Below are 16,402 nucleotides of genomic sequence, written 5' to 3' on the forward strand. Positions count from 1 at the left end.
CCTGCGTGTCCCAGAAAGCTCTCCGTGGCGGCTGTGTTTTGAGGACACAACGAGGCACACACGTCTTCGCCTGCGAGGTCTCGGGCTGATTCCCACAGAAGGCGACAGACTGCCTTTCCTCAACGTGATATTGGAGTCGTTTGACACCCACGCGGGGGCTGCCGCCATCTCTCTGCGGCGCACGCAACATTCCCTCCCCATAATTGCCAGGGACAGAAGCCCCATTATTTACAAGTTCCCCGCTTAATACCTGGCCCTGGAGCGGGGTGGGGGGTGGGAAAATTTAAAACACGAGAAGTGAAATAAAAAGAGCAGGCTTGTCTCCGAACGGAAGGTCACGGGGCCTGGGGGTTCGGAGCTGGAGGATGGATTATCCCAAAAGGGCATGGGAAACCAGAGAGGGGGTCTTCTCCCCCCATTCTCCTCTCCTCTGTGCTTGCATATAATCTCACACTTGGGAGAGGCTGTGGGGATAATTGGTAGAAGGGCATTTGCCTTTTTTTTGTGGGGGGGGGGTGTGTCATGCATGTCCAGCTGAGATGAAAACTTGCCAGGGCAGTTCCTGTTCCTAGCTTCCCACCAGACCCAATATTTCTTCTTCATCTCCAGCTCCCCAAACATGAAACCACTAGAGCAGCCTTTCTCAACCTTGGGTCCCCAGATGCTTTTGGCCTACAATTCCCATCATCCCTGACCACTGGTCCTTGAGCTAGGAATCATGGGAGTTGTAGGCCATCTGGCGACCCAAGGTTGAGAAAGGCTGCAGTAGAGGAACCATAGAATTGTGGAGCTGGAAGAGAACCAAGAGTTGGTCACTCCCAACTCTACTCCCAACTGCCTAGAGGTGGTTGGAGGATGGATGGCGGCTAACAGATTGAGGCTGCATCCTGACAAGACAGAAGTACTGTTTTTGGGGGACAGGGGGCGGGCGTGTGTGGAGGACTCCCTGGTCCTGAATGGGGCAACTGTGCCCCCGAAGGACCAGGTGCGCAGCCTGGGAGTCACAGCTGTCCATGGAGGCACAGGTCAATTCTGTATCCAGGGCAGCTGTCTACCAACTCCATCTGGTACGCAGGATGAGACTCTACCTGCCCGCAGACTTTCTCACCAGAGTGGTGCATGCTCTGGTTATCTCCCGCTTGGACTACTGTAATGCGCTCTACGTGGGGCTACCTTTGAAGGTGACCCAGAAACTGCAACTAATCCAGAATGCGACTGGGAGTGGCCGCCGAGACCCTATAACACTGGTCTTGAAAGACCTACATTGGCTCCCAGGACATTTCCGAGCACAATTCAAAGTGTTGGTGCTGACCTTGAAAGCCCTAAATGGCCTTGGCCCAGTAGACCTGAAGGAGCATCTCCACCCCCATCATCCATCCAGCACACTGAGGTCCAGTTCCGAGGGCCTTCTGGAGATTCCCTCACTGTGAGAAGTGAGATTACCAGGAACCAGAGGGCCTTCTCGGTGGTGGCGCCTGCCCTGTGGAACATCCTCCCATCAAATGTGCTTTTAATTCTGTTGGGAGCCACCCAGAGTGGCTGGGGAAACCCAACCAGATGGGTGGGGTATAAATAAGAAATTGTTGTTATTGTTAGTGATTTTACGATTCCTAGTTTTTCATATCCTGGTGGTTCTCTAGCAATTTCTGTTTGTTTTTACTGACCACCACTCCCAAAAAAACCCGTCTTCCTTTCTGCCCTTCAGAAACTGCCTGGGGAGCCGTGATCCATACTGTGGCTGGACGCCAGAAGGCTCCTGTATTTTCCTGGAACAGAGCACAAGGTAATATCTGGTGGCATATGCCCCTCTTTGATTATTATTATTATTATTGGGGTTGGGGGCGCAGATGACGATGAGGATTACTCTTCTCCTTCTACAGAAGCTTCTACACCTGCCCCACAGAGGCTGTAAAAGTATGGGTGCATGTCAAACGGGAGCCTGTCTGTGGGTGGAGGGTTTGCTTTTGGGTGGGGTGCGTGTCCCCTGCTCTGGGGCAAGGCTCAGCCAGGGTGTAGGACAGCATGGGATTCGTGGGGGCTGCCCCACAGCGCATAGGCTGTTCTCTGGGCTCTGAAGTTGCTCCAGGATTCTCCTACTCTGACCAGAGCAGAGGAGGCTTGGGTCGTCCAGGATCTTGGTAAGAGGAGTCGTCAGATTTACCATATTTTTTGCTCTATAAGACTCACTTTTTCCCTCCTAAAAAGCAAGGGGAAATGTGTGTGCGTCTTATGGAGCGAATGCAGGCTGCGCAGCTATCCCAGAAGCCAGAACAGCAAGAGGGATTGCTGCTTTCACTGCACAGCGATCCCTCTTGCTGTTCTGGCTTCTGAGAGTCAGAATATTTTTTTTCTTGTTTTCCTCCTCCAAAAACTAGGTGCTTCTTGTGGTCTGGTGCGTCTTATAGAGCGAAAAATACGGTAAACATGTTTAAGAATGTTTAGGGGTAGAGTCATACCTCATGTTATGTTTGCTTCAGGTTGCGCGTTTTCAGGTTGCGTCCTGCGGCGACCCGGAAGTACCGGAAAGGGTTACCTCCAGGTTTTGCCGCTCGTGCATGCGCAGATTCGCAAAATGATGTCACACGCATGCACAGAAGCGGCAAATTGTGACCCACAGACGCGCAGACACGGGTTGCATTCTGCTCATGTTGCGAACAGGCCCCCGGAACGGATCCCGTTCGAAACCAGAGGTACCACTGTACTCTCATTTTGACTCAAGAAAATCACCATTTTATAGTTCAAACCGAGGAAAATAAATACAGTAAACGGACAAAAGTACAAAGATTCACAGGGACGCGGGTGGTGCTGTGGGTTAAACCACAGAGCCTAGGACTTGCCGATCAGAAGGTCGGCGGTTTGAATCCCCGCGACGGGGTGAGCTCCCGTTGCTCAGTCCCTGCTCCTGCCAACCTAGCAGTTCGAAAGCACGTCAAAGTGCAAGTAGATAAATAGGTACCGCTCTGGCGGGAAGGTAAACGGCGTTTCCGCGCGCTGCTCTGGTTCGCCAGAAGCGGCTTAGTCATGCTGGCCACATGACCCAGAAGCTGTACGCCGGCTCCCTCGGCCAATAAAGCGAGATGAGCGCCGCAACCTAGCAGTCGGCCACGACTGGACCTAATGGTCAGGGGTCCCTTTACCTTTGCAAAGATTCACAAAATGTTTAGGGGGGTGTACCCCTGCGTACCCCCCAGAAAAAGCAATGGTGAAATGTATAAACTTGAAATGTATAAATTAAAAATGAAAAAACAACATAACAACAGAAGTTGAACCCTTCAGAGGTCCTGCATGGAACAGACTCACTTAATAGAAAGCACCCTTTCTCTTTATCTAACTCTGTGCTTCCCTCTCTCCACCCTTTGTCCGGCTACAGGGTCACGTTCGAGCAGGACATCCTAGGAGGCAAGACCTCTCACCTTGGCGACTGTGAAGGTGTGTGCCTGTCCACCGTTCCTGGCTCTGGGGTCGAGGGCGGCTGGGCAAGTCCACTGTTCGGATCCTGCCACAAGCTCACCACGGCCGCACAAACCCCCACACCACACACTGAAAGTGCATGGCTTCCCCCCAAACAATACTGGGAACTGTTAGGGCGCTGGCGTTGTAGGCCTGCAGGGGTTAAATGACGGGATTCTTGGGAGCGCTTTGAATCCATGGTGCATATGTGACCTAGACAGCCCTGGCCTCTGTTTGCCCAGATGAGGCCATTAGGGGCCATATGTTTTAAGCAGAATGTATGGGCGGTATGGGGAGGGCCAATACTGCTGGTGGGGGGCACATTGTGCTCCTTCTGGGGACGCAGGTGGCGCTGTGGCCTAAACCCCTTAGCCTCTTGGACTTGCCGGTCGGAAGGTCGGAAGTTCGAATCTCCGCGACAGAATGAGCTCCCGTTGCTCTGTCCCAGCTCCTGCCAACCTAGCAGCTCGAAAGCACACCAGTGCAAGTAGATCAATAGGCATAGCTGTGGCAGGAAGGTAAATGCCGTTTCCATGTGCTCTAGTTTCTGTCACGGTGTCCCATTGCGCCAGAATCGGTTTAGTCCTGCTGGCCACATGACCCAGAAAGCTGTCAGTGGACAAACACCGTCTCCCTCGGCCCAAAAGCGAGATCGCCGGAACACCACAGTTGCCTTTGACTGGACTTAACCGTCCAGGGCTCCTTTACCTTAACCTTTACCTAGTTTGTCCACCAATGGTTCTCCTCCCCCCCACCATCGCCACAGCTCCTTCACTCAGCTCTCACCTGTGGCTCTTAGAAGCTGTCAGCATGTGACAGTGGCCACACCCTCACGTTCAAGAACTAAGCTGTTCAAAAACCAAGGTACGACTGTACACAGGTCTCAACAGGAAGGGCGGTTGCCCACTCTAACCCCTCCTTCCGACTTCCGCAGCAAGACAGAAAGTTTGCTGCCTCCCTTGTTCTCTAATATATTCAGACCTCCAAGTCTGGGGAGAGAGGGGTCCCCTATACTCTCGATTGACGTCTCTCCAAGCTGTCATCTCCCTTCTGGTTCTCCTGTCATTATCTCGTAGTTGGGTAACTCCTCTCTAATCTGTTTAGCTTCTGTGTCTGAGGCTGCCTCTCTGCTTCTGAAAACGCTGGAGGCGGGGGGGGAGAGCAAATATTCCCCTTCCTCTTCTGATCCCCCAATCTTCAGATCCAAACCATTCCCTGACACCGCCCCCCTTATTATGTCATTCCAACCCTGCAACTCTATGATAACAGATCCGGCACATCCACACTCACAGTCAACCCACCAGCTAACGCTGTCCCTCCCTCCCACAGGCTTGTTGACGGAGAGCTTTGTGGACGAACCGGACGGCCTGGTCTCGGTGAACCTGCTGGTGATCTCCTCCGTGGCGGCCTTCGTCATCGGCGCCGTGATCTCGGGCTTCAGCGTGTGCTGGTTCATCGGGCACCGCGACCGCAAGGAGCTGGCCCGGCGCAAGGACAAGGAGAACATCCTGTCTCACAGCGAGTCGGTGGTGAGCGTCAGCCGGCTGGGCGAGCGCCGCTCCCGGGGGGGCCCCGGCGGGCAGCCTGAGAACCTGCTGGCCCCGCTGATGCAGAACGGGTGGCCCAAGGGGCTGGTGAAGGTCAGCCAGCACGACCTGGATTCTGGGGTGCTGCCCACCCCAGAACAGACCCCGCTGCAGCAGAAGCGCTGCCCCAAGCCCTGCACCTGGGAGTACAGCCACAATCTCATCAACGCCTCCTTGCGCAGCGGAGACCCCCCCTCCTCGGTCATCCTCCTCCACGCCGGCCACACCGCCATGCCCTCGCACCACCTCGGCTCGGGCCGCGTGATTCCCATCTCCTGCCACTCCATGCTGATGGACCAAGAGCTGGAGAACGAGGCCAGCGACCTTTCTCTGGACATGCGGTACTTGCCGGTCAGCGCTGGAGAGGGGGCGCGGGTGGCCCAGCAGCAGCAGCAACAACAACACCAGCACCAAGCGCCGCCCACGCACCGGCCGAGTGGGACTCGGAGCTCCTACGGCGGAGAGCTGCCCATCACGCCGCATGGCAGCCCCGAGCGGCGGCGGGTGGTGTCGGCCCCCGGCGGGGAGACGGGAGACCCCGCCCCGTGGAACCCCGAGAAGCTGAACTCAAATAGTAACAATGCGGCCAGCAGGGCAAGCGCGCAACTGAAGCGCACCCACACTTTCAACAGCGGGGAAGGGCAGGCGGCCTACGCCCGGGCGGCGCGGGGACCCACGTTGGGGGCCCAGCACACCCTGACGGACTTCAGCCACCTCCTGAAATACAGTGGCGTGGAGCGGACTGCCTCCTCCGTCAAATAGGGGGACCGGCCCAGGGGGCGTGGCTTGGCTCGGCGGCCTCCCTCCTTCGAAAAGGGGCGGGGTTTCACGGCACGGAGGAAGAGCAGATCAGGAAAAGGACAACGCGAGACCCTGGGTCCCACCTGAGGAGGGGCGGAGGGGGGAGGAGAAGGACCTGTGCTCCCCCCCCAACCTCCCAGGCGTACAGATTATTGGGGAGAGGGGGGGCACTCGGGAGATGCTGCTTGAGGCAAAAAACAAAAACAAGCAGGGAGGGAAACCTCTTCTGTGTGTGCGTGCGTGTGCGTGATTTGGGGTTTATTTCATCCGGGTGCTTCCTCATTGAACTCTTCCTCCCGCGACGCTCCGCCTCCTTTCCGAGAGGCGGGGCGGGGGGCAGCCTCGGGTGCGGCTCCGCCCCTTCCTCGCAAAGGTGCCGCGGAAATAAGGGGGGCAGGATTTTGAACGATGGTTGCGAAATAAATAATAACCAACGGCGGTCGCCAGGGAAATTTCAAAGGTCAGGGACGGGTGGGGTGGGGAATCTCCCTATCCGTTGCCCCCAGTTTCTTCCCGAGTGTTTGGAAGGTGGTGCCAGACTATGAAAGGCGTTTAAAAAAGCAAAACGGGGGGCTGGCATTCCTTCCTTCGTTTCCATCTGATTTCCTCTACCCGTTTGGTGAGGTTCTGGTGTGTTACTTACACGCTTGCACATGCACAAAACACGAATCCTTGCCTGTGCCAGGCAGGAATGGTTCGGGAGTGGCTGTTCGTCTACTCTGGCACGGCAAGGATTGCCTTTTTGCTTTTCCTCTCGGATCGAGAAATTTCTCAGAGGGAGAGGACCGTAAAGACCTTCTACATGCACCGGGAAAGCAAATCCCAGCATTGCCGGGTGGGGGGGGTGTCAACAAAATGGAGCCTCGGGGTCCCTTCCATTGCGATTCTAACGGTGCTAGCGGCTGCGATGGAAAGCAGAACAACTTCAGGGTGTCAAAAAAAACCCCTCTTTTTCATGGTTCTCGGCGCTGAAGGGTTTCGGGCCATTTTGAAACCTGCTCAAGTTAAGCCCTGGTTTAAATAATCCTGCAGGTTGTGATTGGGGGACGGGGGGTGGGGGCGAAGATGGCTGGGAATGAATCTGTGCGGAGAGCCTCAGTTCAAGAGTCAGGACAATATTCACAAGGTCCATAACTGGTTTGATTTGTAGTGTCAGCACTAATCCCTCACAGTTCCAAGTCTGGCCTGCCTCAGCATAGATTGTGGCATTTAATGCCATATCTTAAGGCAGGGGCAGGCAAGGTTCACCTCGCCTGGGCCAGTTTACTCCAGTGGAGATCCCACCATGGGCCAGATCCCACGATCTCCAGTGTTTGCATCTGCGCAGACACAAATTCTGGCGTCTGTGTCTGCGTAGATGTGATTTCCGGCATCTGTGACTGTGCAGATGCAATTTCTGGCACCGCAGAAGCGAATCTCCGTGCCACGCTGTGCCAGTTTAGCGCAGCGCGTAGGGACTCACCGAGCGGGCGGCTTGTGGGCCGGTTAAACAACCCCTGTGGGCCGCTTTTGGCCCATGGGCCTTAGGTTGCCGACCCCTGTCTTAAGGAAATGGTGTGCTATGGGGGAACGTCCACAAAAACTGTTCTCTTCTGTGATTTGAAAGTGGAGCAGAGTCTGAAGTCTGAAGAGGGTGGTTTAACTCTGCCCACCCTCTCTAGAGTGTGTGGATACAGCCTACCTATTTGCGGAGCCCCCCCCCCCCCCCAGATAATCAATTGCAGATGAACCAAGTCCGACGAGGTGATCTCCGCTGCGTTTACACAATCTACGGAAGCGGTTTCCCCAAAATAAGCGCTCACCTTTCTCCTGTGAATCTGCGTCAGTCCTTAAACGTGGGCGCAGCTGTTGTCGGGGCAGAAGGAAAGTCGGGAAAGGGTTGCATCCAGAGATGCAACAGGCGACATTCCTTTTGAGGGCAGACAACTCTGCTACGGCTTTTTAGCATTGGGAGCCACGGAATAATCCAACGCAGCTGTGTGTGTGTATCGAGATGGGTGCACACAGGTCGTGTGAAAGCTGTTTGAAAGGAGGTGGGGAGTTGTGCAGAGACAGAGAGGGTGGCCGCCTCACGGGTTGGGTCATTTTTAAGGCACAAGATCTGCTAGTTAATTTGTTTATTTCTTGGGGTATGCCTGGGAGCAATTGGGGAAATCCCCAGTCTAGGGTCCAAGGGGTCAGCAAACGTTTTCAGCAGGGGGCCAGTCCACTGTCCCTCAGATCTTGTGGGGGGTCGGACTATATTTTGAAAAGAAAAAGGAAAGAACAAATTCCTATGCCCCACAAATAACCCAGAGAGGCATTTTAAATAAAAGCACACATTCTACTCATGTAAAAACACGCTGATTCTCAGTTCATCCGCGAGCCGGATTTAGAAGGCGATTGGGCCAGATCCGGCCCCCAGGCCTTAGTTTGCCAACCCATGGGACTCCAAAGAAATGGCTAAGCAGAGCTGTCTTCTTGACTGCAAAATTTAGGCTGTTGGGTTGCAACTCTGGGGTAGGGATGTCAGCTGAGCATCCTTTTATTTTCCCATTCCTCCCCCCACTCTTAAAAAACCCCAGACGCAGGCATGCCAGAGATCCTAAAGAGGGAACTCGCTGTTTGCAATTGATGCCCTGATTTGGCAAAGACAGAACCCATTTTCCATCCTTGAATTGGCAACAGCATCTCCCACGGTCCCAGGCAGAGGGACCAGGAACCATGCCTGCCCGCCTGCCGAGCCAGTGTGGTCCCAACTGGGAGACGGACCCTCCCAGGAAAACCCAGCCAGCCTTTTCCCCTTACGAGCAAACGCAGACCGTGTCTGAGATTCGAACCCAGGATCTCACCCCTAGACCAGCCAACCGAACAGGTTTGCTCATTCTCATATTTCAAGCTCTTACGCTGAAATGACTCGACTGCATCTATGGACTTCCAAGGGTGCTATTAACATTACAAATACAGCGTTCTTTTTTCCCCGGTCCAAAGCTTGGTTTGTTGCCCCTCTTGAAACATATTTTGTTTTTTATCTGGCTGATAGCTCAACGTTTTCTCCCAATGAACTACGGCAGCTGGCTGGAGCGTCTGTGTGTCCACAGACCTCCGGACGCTTGAGTTTGTGGACAAGCAAAAAGGGGAATAGGTTGCTTTCTGCGACCCCGCAGGGCTCCTTTCAAATTCGCCACCCACTGCTACCATTCCACACGCAGGCAAAGCAGCTGCACAATTTATTTTTTTGCTGGGACAGCTTTAGAAGGTTGACCACTCCACCACAAACAGGAATCCTTAGGCAGATAATCCAACAAAGGACACCAACGATGTCTACCCTGGACCCCAAGCTGCCATCTTTGCTATCAACAATGTTGTTGTTGTTGTTTAGTCGTGTCCGACTCTTCATGACCCCATGGGCCAGAGCACGCCAGGCACTCCTGTCTTCCTCTGCCTCCCGCAGTTTGGTCAAACTCATGCTGGTAGCTTCGAGAACACTGTCCCACCATCTCGTCCTCCGTCGTCCCCTTCTCCTTACGCCCTCCATCTTTCCCAACATCAGGGTCTTTTCCAGGGAGTCTTCTCTTCTCATGAGGTGGCCAAAATATTGGAGCCTCAGCTTCAGGATCTGTCCTTCCAGTGAGCACTCAGGGCTGATTTCCTTCAGAATGGAGAGGTTTGATCTTCTTGCAGTCCATGGGACTCTCAATAGTCTCCTCCAGCACCAGAATTCAAAAGCATCAATTCTTCGGCGATCAGCCTTCTTGATGGTCCAGCTCTCACTTCCATATACCAAGAAGGCTATCAACAATAGACCGCCACAGAAACAGCATGACCTCTCCATTTTCAGGCTGGCAGCCATTTTCCCCCACCCAGAAATTGAGTTTCCAAGCTTTGTTGCATGGCAGCGGGAGGAAGGCAGGGAGTACTATAAAAACACGGACACTTCCAAATTTTCGTGGTGACGGTGTTTCGTTTCCCTCCCTCACAACAGCCTGAAAGTTGAGCCATCTTCTCGGCAGAAGATTTTGCTTTGTTGGATACCCTCCAACAAGGCAAAATTCAGGACACCTGTCTCCCCACTTTTTATCGTGAGAGAACGGCGGCCCTTTGGGGATGCTGTGATCTCACACGATTTCACACCGTGATCCCCCCCAGCCCCCAAAAAGCCATTTTTTGGGGCTCAGGGCCTAAAAACATATATTTGTGGGCACCATGCGAGATCGCGGCTCCAGAAAACACACCCTTTCAGGAGATCGTGGCACTAAAAAATGGCCGCTCTCACAAGAAAAAACGGGATGTCTTGTTTTTTCCGGGACACTTGCAGGATATGTTGGGGGCGGGGGGAATCATGGCCATATGAACTCACTGGTACCCCCAAGCTTGACACCTCATGTCTTCCCCCAAACCTTACAGGGGGCACAATTGTAGGAGGGGGTCTCAAAGAACAAAGCTTTGACAAGAGAGCTTCTCTTTCTCCTAACTCCTCTCCCCCAGTTCACACACACTTCCAGTCTTCCCTTCCCAGTTTTCTCCCCCCAACGCAAGTCAGGGTCTGACCGCTTGTGGCCCCCCCACAACAAAACTGGGAACTGTAGTTTAGAATTCCCTGCACCCTTAACAAACTACATATCCCAGGAAGCTTTGGGGAAAGCGGTGTGATTGAAATGCACAGTGCAGATGGGACCTAAATGAGCCACTTAGTTTCTTACTCAGCGTAGACCCGCTGGAACTTATGGGCCTCCGTTATCCCTTCATTTCAGTGGGTCGGCTCTGAATATGACGTACAATGGATGCGACCCCCAAGCTGGGGGCGGCGAGGAGGCTCCATTCCAATGCTAGTTTCCTTCCTTCCTTCGCTCTCCCACCATTTTCGAAGTCGCCTCCCTCCCTTCTGCTGCAAGCAAGGGCTCTTTTAGCTGGTTAGCAGGTAGAAGTTCAACAGGAAAAGCTGCCCCTTGTGGATTTCTGCCACACCCCACATTTGCTGCAACCCCCCCCCAGTTCAGTGCCTTTGCAAGTAGCTAAAGGAAATGTGGGGAGGGAAAAGAGAAAGAGTTGTAAGCATCATTGTATATTTCCTTGGTTTGCCATTTTCAAGTGGAACTTCAGGACTTGCAGGCGGAAATTCAACAGGTCTAGTTTCTTGGCTCGCGGGAGGACAAGCAACACCTGATGGGCTTGTCTGTCGTTTGCAGACACCCGCAGAGGGAGAAAACGATTCTGCCTGAAACAGCCCTCAAAATTTCCGAAGGAAGAAAGGTGAGGGTTTGTTCCTAATCTCACAGAAGGAACTCAAGGCAGAGTTAGCACAAAGTCGTTCCCACTGGGGGAGTGCCTCCTGGTCCTGGCCCCCGCTCCCGTGTGTGATACAGGGAATAATGATTCCGGCCTACCTTACAAGGTTGTTGTAACGGAGGCATCAATGGCAGGAAGCACTTTGACTTTTCAAAACAGAGAAGTGGTTTTGTTATTGAGTCTTGGTTGACAAGGTGCGCTTGCGTGAACTGGCTGTGAACCGGTTCCGCTCCTGGGAACTGCAAAAGTCTGTAGGAATTGGTGCAGCACCAACAAACTGAACTCTCCATAATTTGGGGGGCTGCCCGAGGCAATTTGTCCAGTTGGGAAGCAGCTTAAAATCCGTGCTGGAATCCTGATATCGCAGGGCAGGCGGCCTGTCGGTGTGGCCACTGAGTCGAGCCCATTCTGAAATCTCTGCGATGGGAGTCCTTGGCCAAACATTTCGAACTTGCTTATTGCGACCTCCACACTCGGAGGCAGCGCATCTTCGAAGCAGGGGAGGCTGGCCTGGGGGGAGCAAATCCTTGGCCCATCCACCACTTGCCCCCTGCATATCAGCTGCCAACCTTCCCCTGAGCCCCAGTGTTTCTTCTTGCAGAACTCAGAAGGATGGGGGCAAACGCAGAGTTGAGTCTTTTGCACTGGCCCTTAGCGCTGGCTCCCCGTACGGCAGGTCTCCCCGGCGCCAGTCCCATGGGGCACCGAACGCCCCTGCCCTGGGGGCAGAACCCACAGCCAGGATGTGTGGATTGTGTGCCCCTTGTGGGTCTCCCAGACGCACTGCGGGAAATGTTCTGTCTAGCCAGACAACTCCGGTCTGATCCTGCCCTGGGGGTGCAGGGAGAATCTTGTGTTCCCTCTTTTATTACGTCGAGGTTTGGGGTGCATTCCTGATTCCATGTTATTCCTGCTCCGAGGGGTGGGGGGCTCCTGAAGCTGTCGATTTGGAGAGGCTGTCGGGGTAGCAGAAGGGGTCTGCCACTAGGTTTTGAAAGCAGAGATGGGTGGGGGGACTCCGCTGTGTTAGGGGAACTGCAGAACGGTTGGTTGCCACCCACTCCATGGGGCAAAGACTCCCCCCCAGAGAAAGAAAGAGAAGCACAGTGTAAATAGGACGTGGGTAGCATGTGCGTAACAAGGGTGCTAGTCTGACGCAAGTTCTCTCATGACCTTTGCCCCCCAACCCGGTGATTTTTCATCTTTTACCTATGTGCGGCTCCTGCATGCAACAGCAGTACAAACTCCTCTGTATCACTCTGGAGAAAACAAAGACGATCTCCCTTTCAATAAACCTTTGTTTACAACGGCTCTCGGCTCTCTGTCCATCCTTTTCCCTTTTCTGAAAGGCCGTGCGTTGAATGTGTTAGGGAAAAATCCATGTGCGAGGCTGCTCAGTCACCCAGCTGGTCGGGCAGGTCCCTGCGGAATAAAGGAAGGAGTCCAGCCACCCGGAGCAAATAGCTGTAGACCAAAGTTTATTGCGCAATAGGTTCAAAGAGCAAATTTTGAACCCCGAGGATGGGGTGACAAAGACTTTTTAAACTCACAAAAGGGGAGGGGTTAACCTTGGCAAACATGTCCAGACAAGTCCTTGGTACAAGATTAGCATAAGCAGACATGGCAGGGCAAGACTCAGGTATAAGATTGTTGTTGTTTAGTCGTTTAGTCGTGTCTGACTCTTCGTGACCCCCTGGACCAGAGCACGCCAGGCACTCCTGTCTTCTACTGGGACGCGGGTGGCACTGTGGGTAAAACCTCAGCGCCTAGGACTTGCCGATCGTCAGGTCGGCGGTTCGAATCCCCGCGGCGGGGTGCGCTCCAGTCGTTCAGTCCCAGCGCCTGCCAACCTAGCAGTTCGAAAGCACCCCCGGGTGCAAGTAGATAAATAGGGACCGCTTACTAGCGGTAAGGTAAACGGTGTTTCCGTGTGCTGCGCTGGCTCGCCAGATACAGCTTGTCACGCTGGCCACGTGACCCGGAAGTGTCTGCGGACAGCGCTGGCCCCCGTCCTCTTAAGTGATATGGGCGCACAACCCTAGAGTCGGACACGACTGGCCCGTACGGGCAGGGGTACCTTTACCTTTACCTTTTACTGCCTCCCGCAGTTTGGTCAGACTCACGTTTGTAGCTTCAAGAACACTGTCCAACCATCTCGTCCTCTGTCGTCCCCTTCTCCTTGCGCCCTCCATCTTTCCCAACATCAGGGTCTTTTCCAGGTATAAGATTAAGCATAGACAAATATGTCTTAAGTACCCACCACCCAAAAGTACAATAGAAGTTCCTTTGCATGTCTGGAGCCTGAGGCGAGTCAGGTGATGAGATTTGGCTTCCTTTGGCTAACAATGAGCCCAGAAATTGTCACCTCTGGGAACTTCCTGGACTCCCTTTTCAAGGAGAAAATAGCTTTGGAATGGAGGAAACTGGGAAAGGAGATGATTTTATACTATTTTTAAAGCTAGGTAAGTTCCCTGACCTGTCAAGTTGAAAGGATACATTCAGGCATAATATTTGTAATATTTAACTTTAAAGATGTGCCCCCCCCCCGTAATTTCCGTAACATTTGAATGAACTTTATTACGGTCACAGACCAGGATAAAAAACAAACAAACATATAAATAAATAAAATAGCACTTAGGGTTGTTTGTTTTTTTTTAACTGATAAATGTTGGAGCAAATAAGGACAAAGAAACAAGCATAGGTTAAAACATCTAAATAAAACGCAAGATTAAACACGGATAATGGATGGCTAAAAACTGATAATTAAAACAGATAAAAACTAAAAACAAATCAAAACATGCAGTAAAACAACTGTAAGAGCGTAAGAACTAAAAGACTCGCAGTTAAAACAACTATAGAGTAGAAGCCTCTGAAATAGAGGACAGTCACAGCATTAGAAACTGATGTGCAAATATGGTTAAAACAGACAATGTACAGCAATAAATTTAGACACAATGTGCAACAATAAACTATGTGTTTTGCGGAGAGGGAACACGCCGCTCGGAGCTCGAGCGAAAACGTCAGGAATTGCAACACCGAAGGCAATTGCGACTCTGACTGGGGAGAGCGGTGCATCGCCTGCCACGTAAGGCTGGAAGCAACAGAGATGGCGGGGGGGGGATATCAAATTCAGTTGGCATTTAATTTGCACTTTCTGGAACAAGGGGCGAGGGGGAGCGCAAGGCCTTCCTTTGAAATCCGCACTTCTCCAAATTTTGCAACGCGGTTCCCCGAGCAAGCAATGTGTGCAAAATTCTAAATACATGGCAAAAGAATGGCCGTCTCCGTGAAAACGACATGCAAAAATGCAGTATATTTGAGGAGGGAAGTTTACTTTGCAATAATGTGCATTTTCGTAAAAATGACTCACCTATGCAGTGGCACCTTGGTTTACGAACTTAATCCGTTCCGGAAGTCCGTTCTTAAACCAAAGCGTTCTTAAACCAAGGCATGCTTTCCCATAGCAGCGGGGGACTCAATTTACAAATGGAACACACTCAGCAGGAAGCAGAACATGTTCTTATTCCAAGGCAAAGTTCACAGACCAAAACACCTGCTTCCGGGTTTGCAGCGTTCTTAATCCAAGTGGTTCATAAACTAAGCTGTTCTTAAACCAAGGTACCACTGTATTTAGCTGCTTGTGAATTTTCGTAAAGGCTTCACACAGTTGGTGCAGAAATGTGGGCAAGGCTGGGAAAATGAGAAACCAAAATAATAATAATAATAATAATAATTATTATTATTATTATTATTATTATTATTATTATTATTATTGTACCCCACCCATCTGACTGGGCTGCCCCAGCCACTCTGGGCTGCTTCCAAAGCATATAAAAACATAATAAAACATTACACATTAAAAAGCTCCCCTACACAAGGATTTATTTCCCCTATACAGTGGTACCTTGGGTTAAGTACATAATTCATTCTGGAGGTCCGTTCTTAATCTGAAACTGTTCTTAACCTGAAGCACCACTTTAGCTAATGGGGCCTCCTGCCGCCAGAGCACGATTTCTGTTCTCATCCTGAAGCAAAGTTCTTAACCCGAGGTACTATTTCTGGGTTAGCGGAGTCTGTAACCTGAAGCGTATGTAACCCGAGGTACCACTGTAGCTGTTGTTCTCTTTGCCATCTGATGGGAGGGCATTCCACAGGGCAAGTGCCACTACCCAGAAGGCGAACCAGAGCAGCACACGGAAACGCCGTTTACCTTCCCGCCAGAGCGATACCTATTTATCTACTTGCACTTTGACGTGCTTTTGAACTGCTAGGTTGGCAGGAGCAGGGACCGAGCAATGGGAACTCACCCCGTTGTGGGGATTCGAACCGCCGACCTTCTGATCAGCAAGTCCTGGGCTCTGTGGTTTAACCCACAGCGCCATCTGAACCCCGAGTACAGTGGTACCTCGGGTTAATAACTTAATTCGTTCTGGAGGTCCGTTCTTAACCTGAAACTGCTCTTAACCTGAGGTACCACTTTAGCCTCCCACTGCTGCCACGCCGCCAGAGCACAATTTCTCTTCTCATCCTGAAGCAAAGTTCTTAACCTGAGGTACTATTTCTGGGTTAGCAGAGTCTGCAACCTGAAGCGTATATAACCTGAAGCGTATGTAACCCGAGATACCACTGTATGTGACGACGGCTTGTTGTTTTTTTAAAATAATATTTATTACTTTTAAAGATTACAGAAAAGGAAAAGAAAAGGAAAAAAGACAAGAGAGGGAAAAAACAAGAGAGAGAAGAAACAATACAATACAATATATAAACAATACAAAACACAACCTAAACACATTAAACTAAACATATTAAACTAAACTAAACAAAACCCTAACCCACCCAAACCTAAACAAAACAAAACAAAAACCATTTAAGAACATACATCACACCTTTTCCATGCTCTATCTTTCATTCCCTTGTTTCCTCGACCTCCTCTCATCTCCCTTTTTGTATTCCACCTCTATTAATTGTTTCAGCAAATCCTTTCCATCTTTCTCTATTTTCTATCATAATATAAATATCTTAACATATTTTTAACCTTATTTTCTATTTAAAGATAAAATACTTATATATGCTTAACTCCTTATAACATTTCTGCTAAGGCCATAAAATTTCATTCCACCATTTTTCTATCACTCATTAATTTTACAGTATTTCTATATATAAACTTTTTCCAATCTTCTTCCACCATCTCCTCTCCCTGGTTTCGGATTCTGCCAGTCCTTTCCGTCAATTCCATATAGTCCATCAACCTGGCGATCTTATATCCGAGGGTCTTAACTCTTTTCCAGGTCCCTTCT

The 16,402-nt window shown here is 51.4% G+C and overlaps 1 protein-coding gene and 1 long non-coding RNA gene across 5 annotated transcripts in view; both read left to right on the forward strand.

Moving 5' to 3' along the window:
• The window catches only part of SEMA6B (semaphorin 6B), a 184,273-nt gene extending 171,857 nt beyond the window's left edge, over positions 1-12,416 (forward strand). For all 4 annotated transcript variants that reach the window (XM_083594447.1, XM_083594448.1, XM_083594449.1 and 1 more), the window contains 3 exons: positions 1,706-1,783; positions 3,371-3,429; positions 4,780-12,416. In XM_083594447.1, coding sequence (XP_083450573.1) covers positions 1,706-1,783; positions 3,371-3,429; positions 4,780-5,798 — 1,156 coding nt within the window. In that variant the 3' untranslated portion in view covers positions 5,799-12,416. The remainder of the gene's footprint in view (positions 1-1,705; positions 1,784-3,370; positions 3,430-4,779) is intronic.
• The window catches only part of LOC310753657, a 157,259-nt gene that overhangs the window by 113,557 nt on the left and 27,300 nt on the right, over positions 1-16,402 (forward strand). The gene's annotated exons all lie outside the window — the stretch shown is intronic.

This window comes from Podarcis filfolensis (genome assembly GCF_964270895.1).
Source record: "Podarcis filfolensis genome assembly, chromosome: 18".
NCBI lineage: Eukaryota > Metazoa > Chordata > Lepidosauria > Squamata > Lacertidae > Podarcis > Podarcis filfolensis.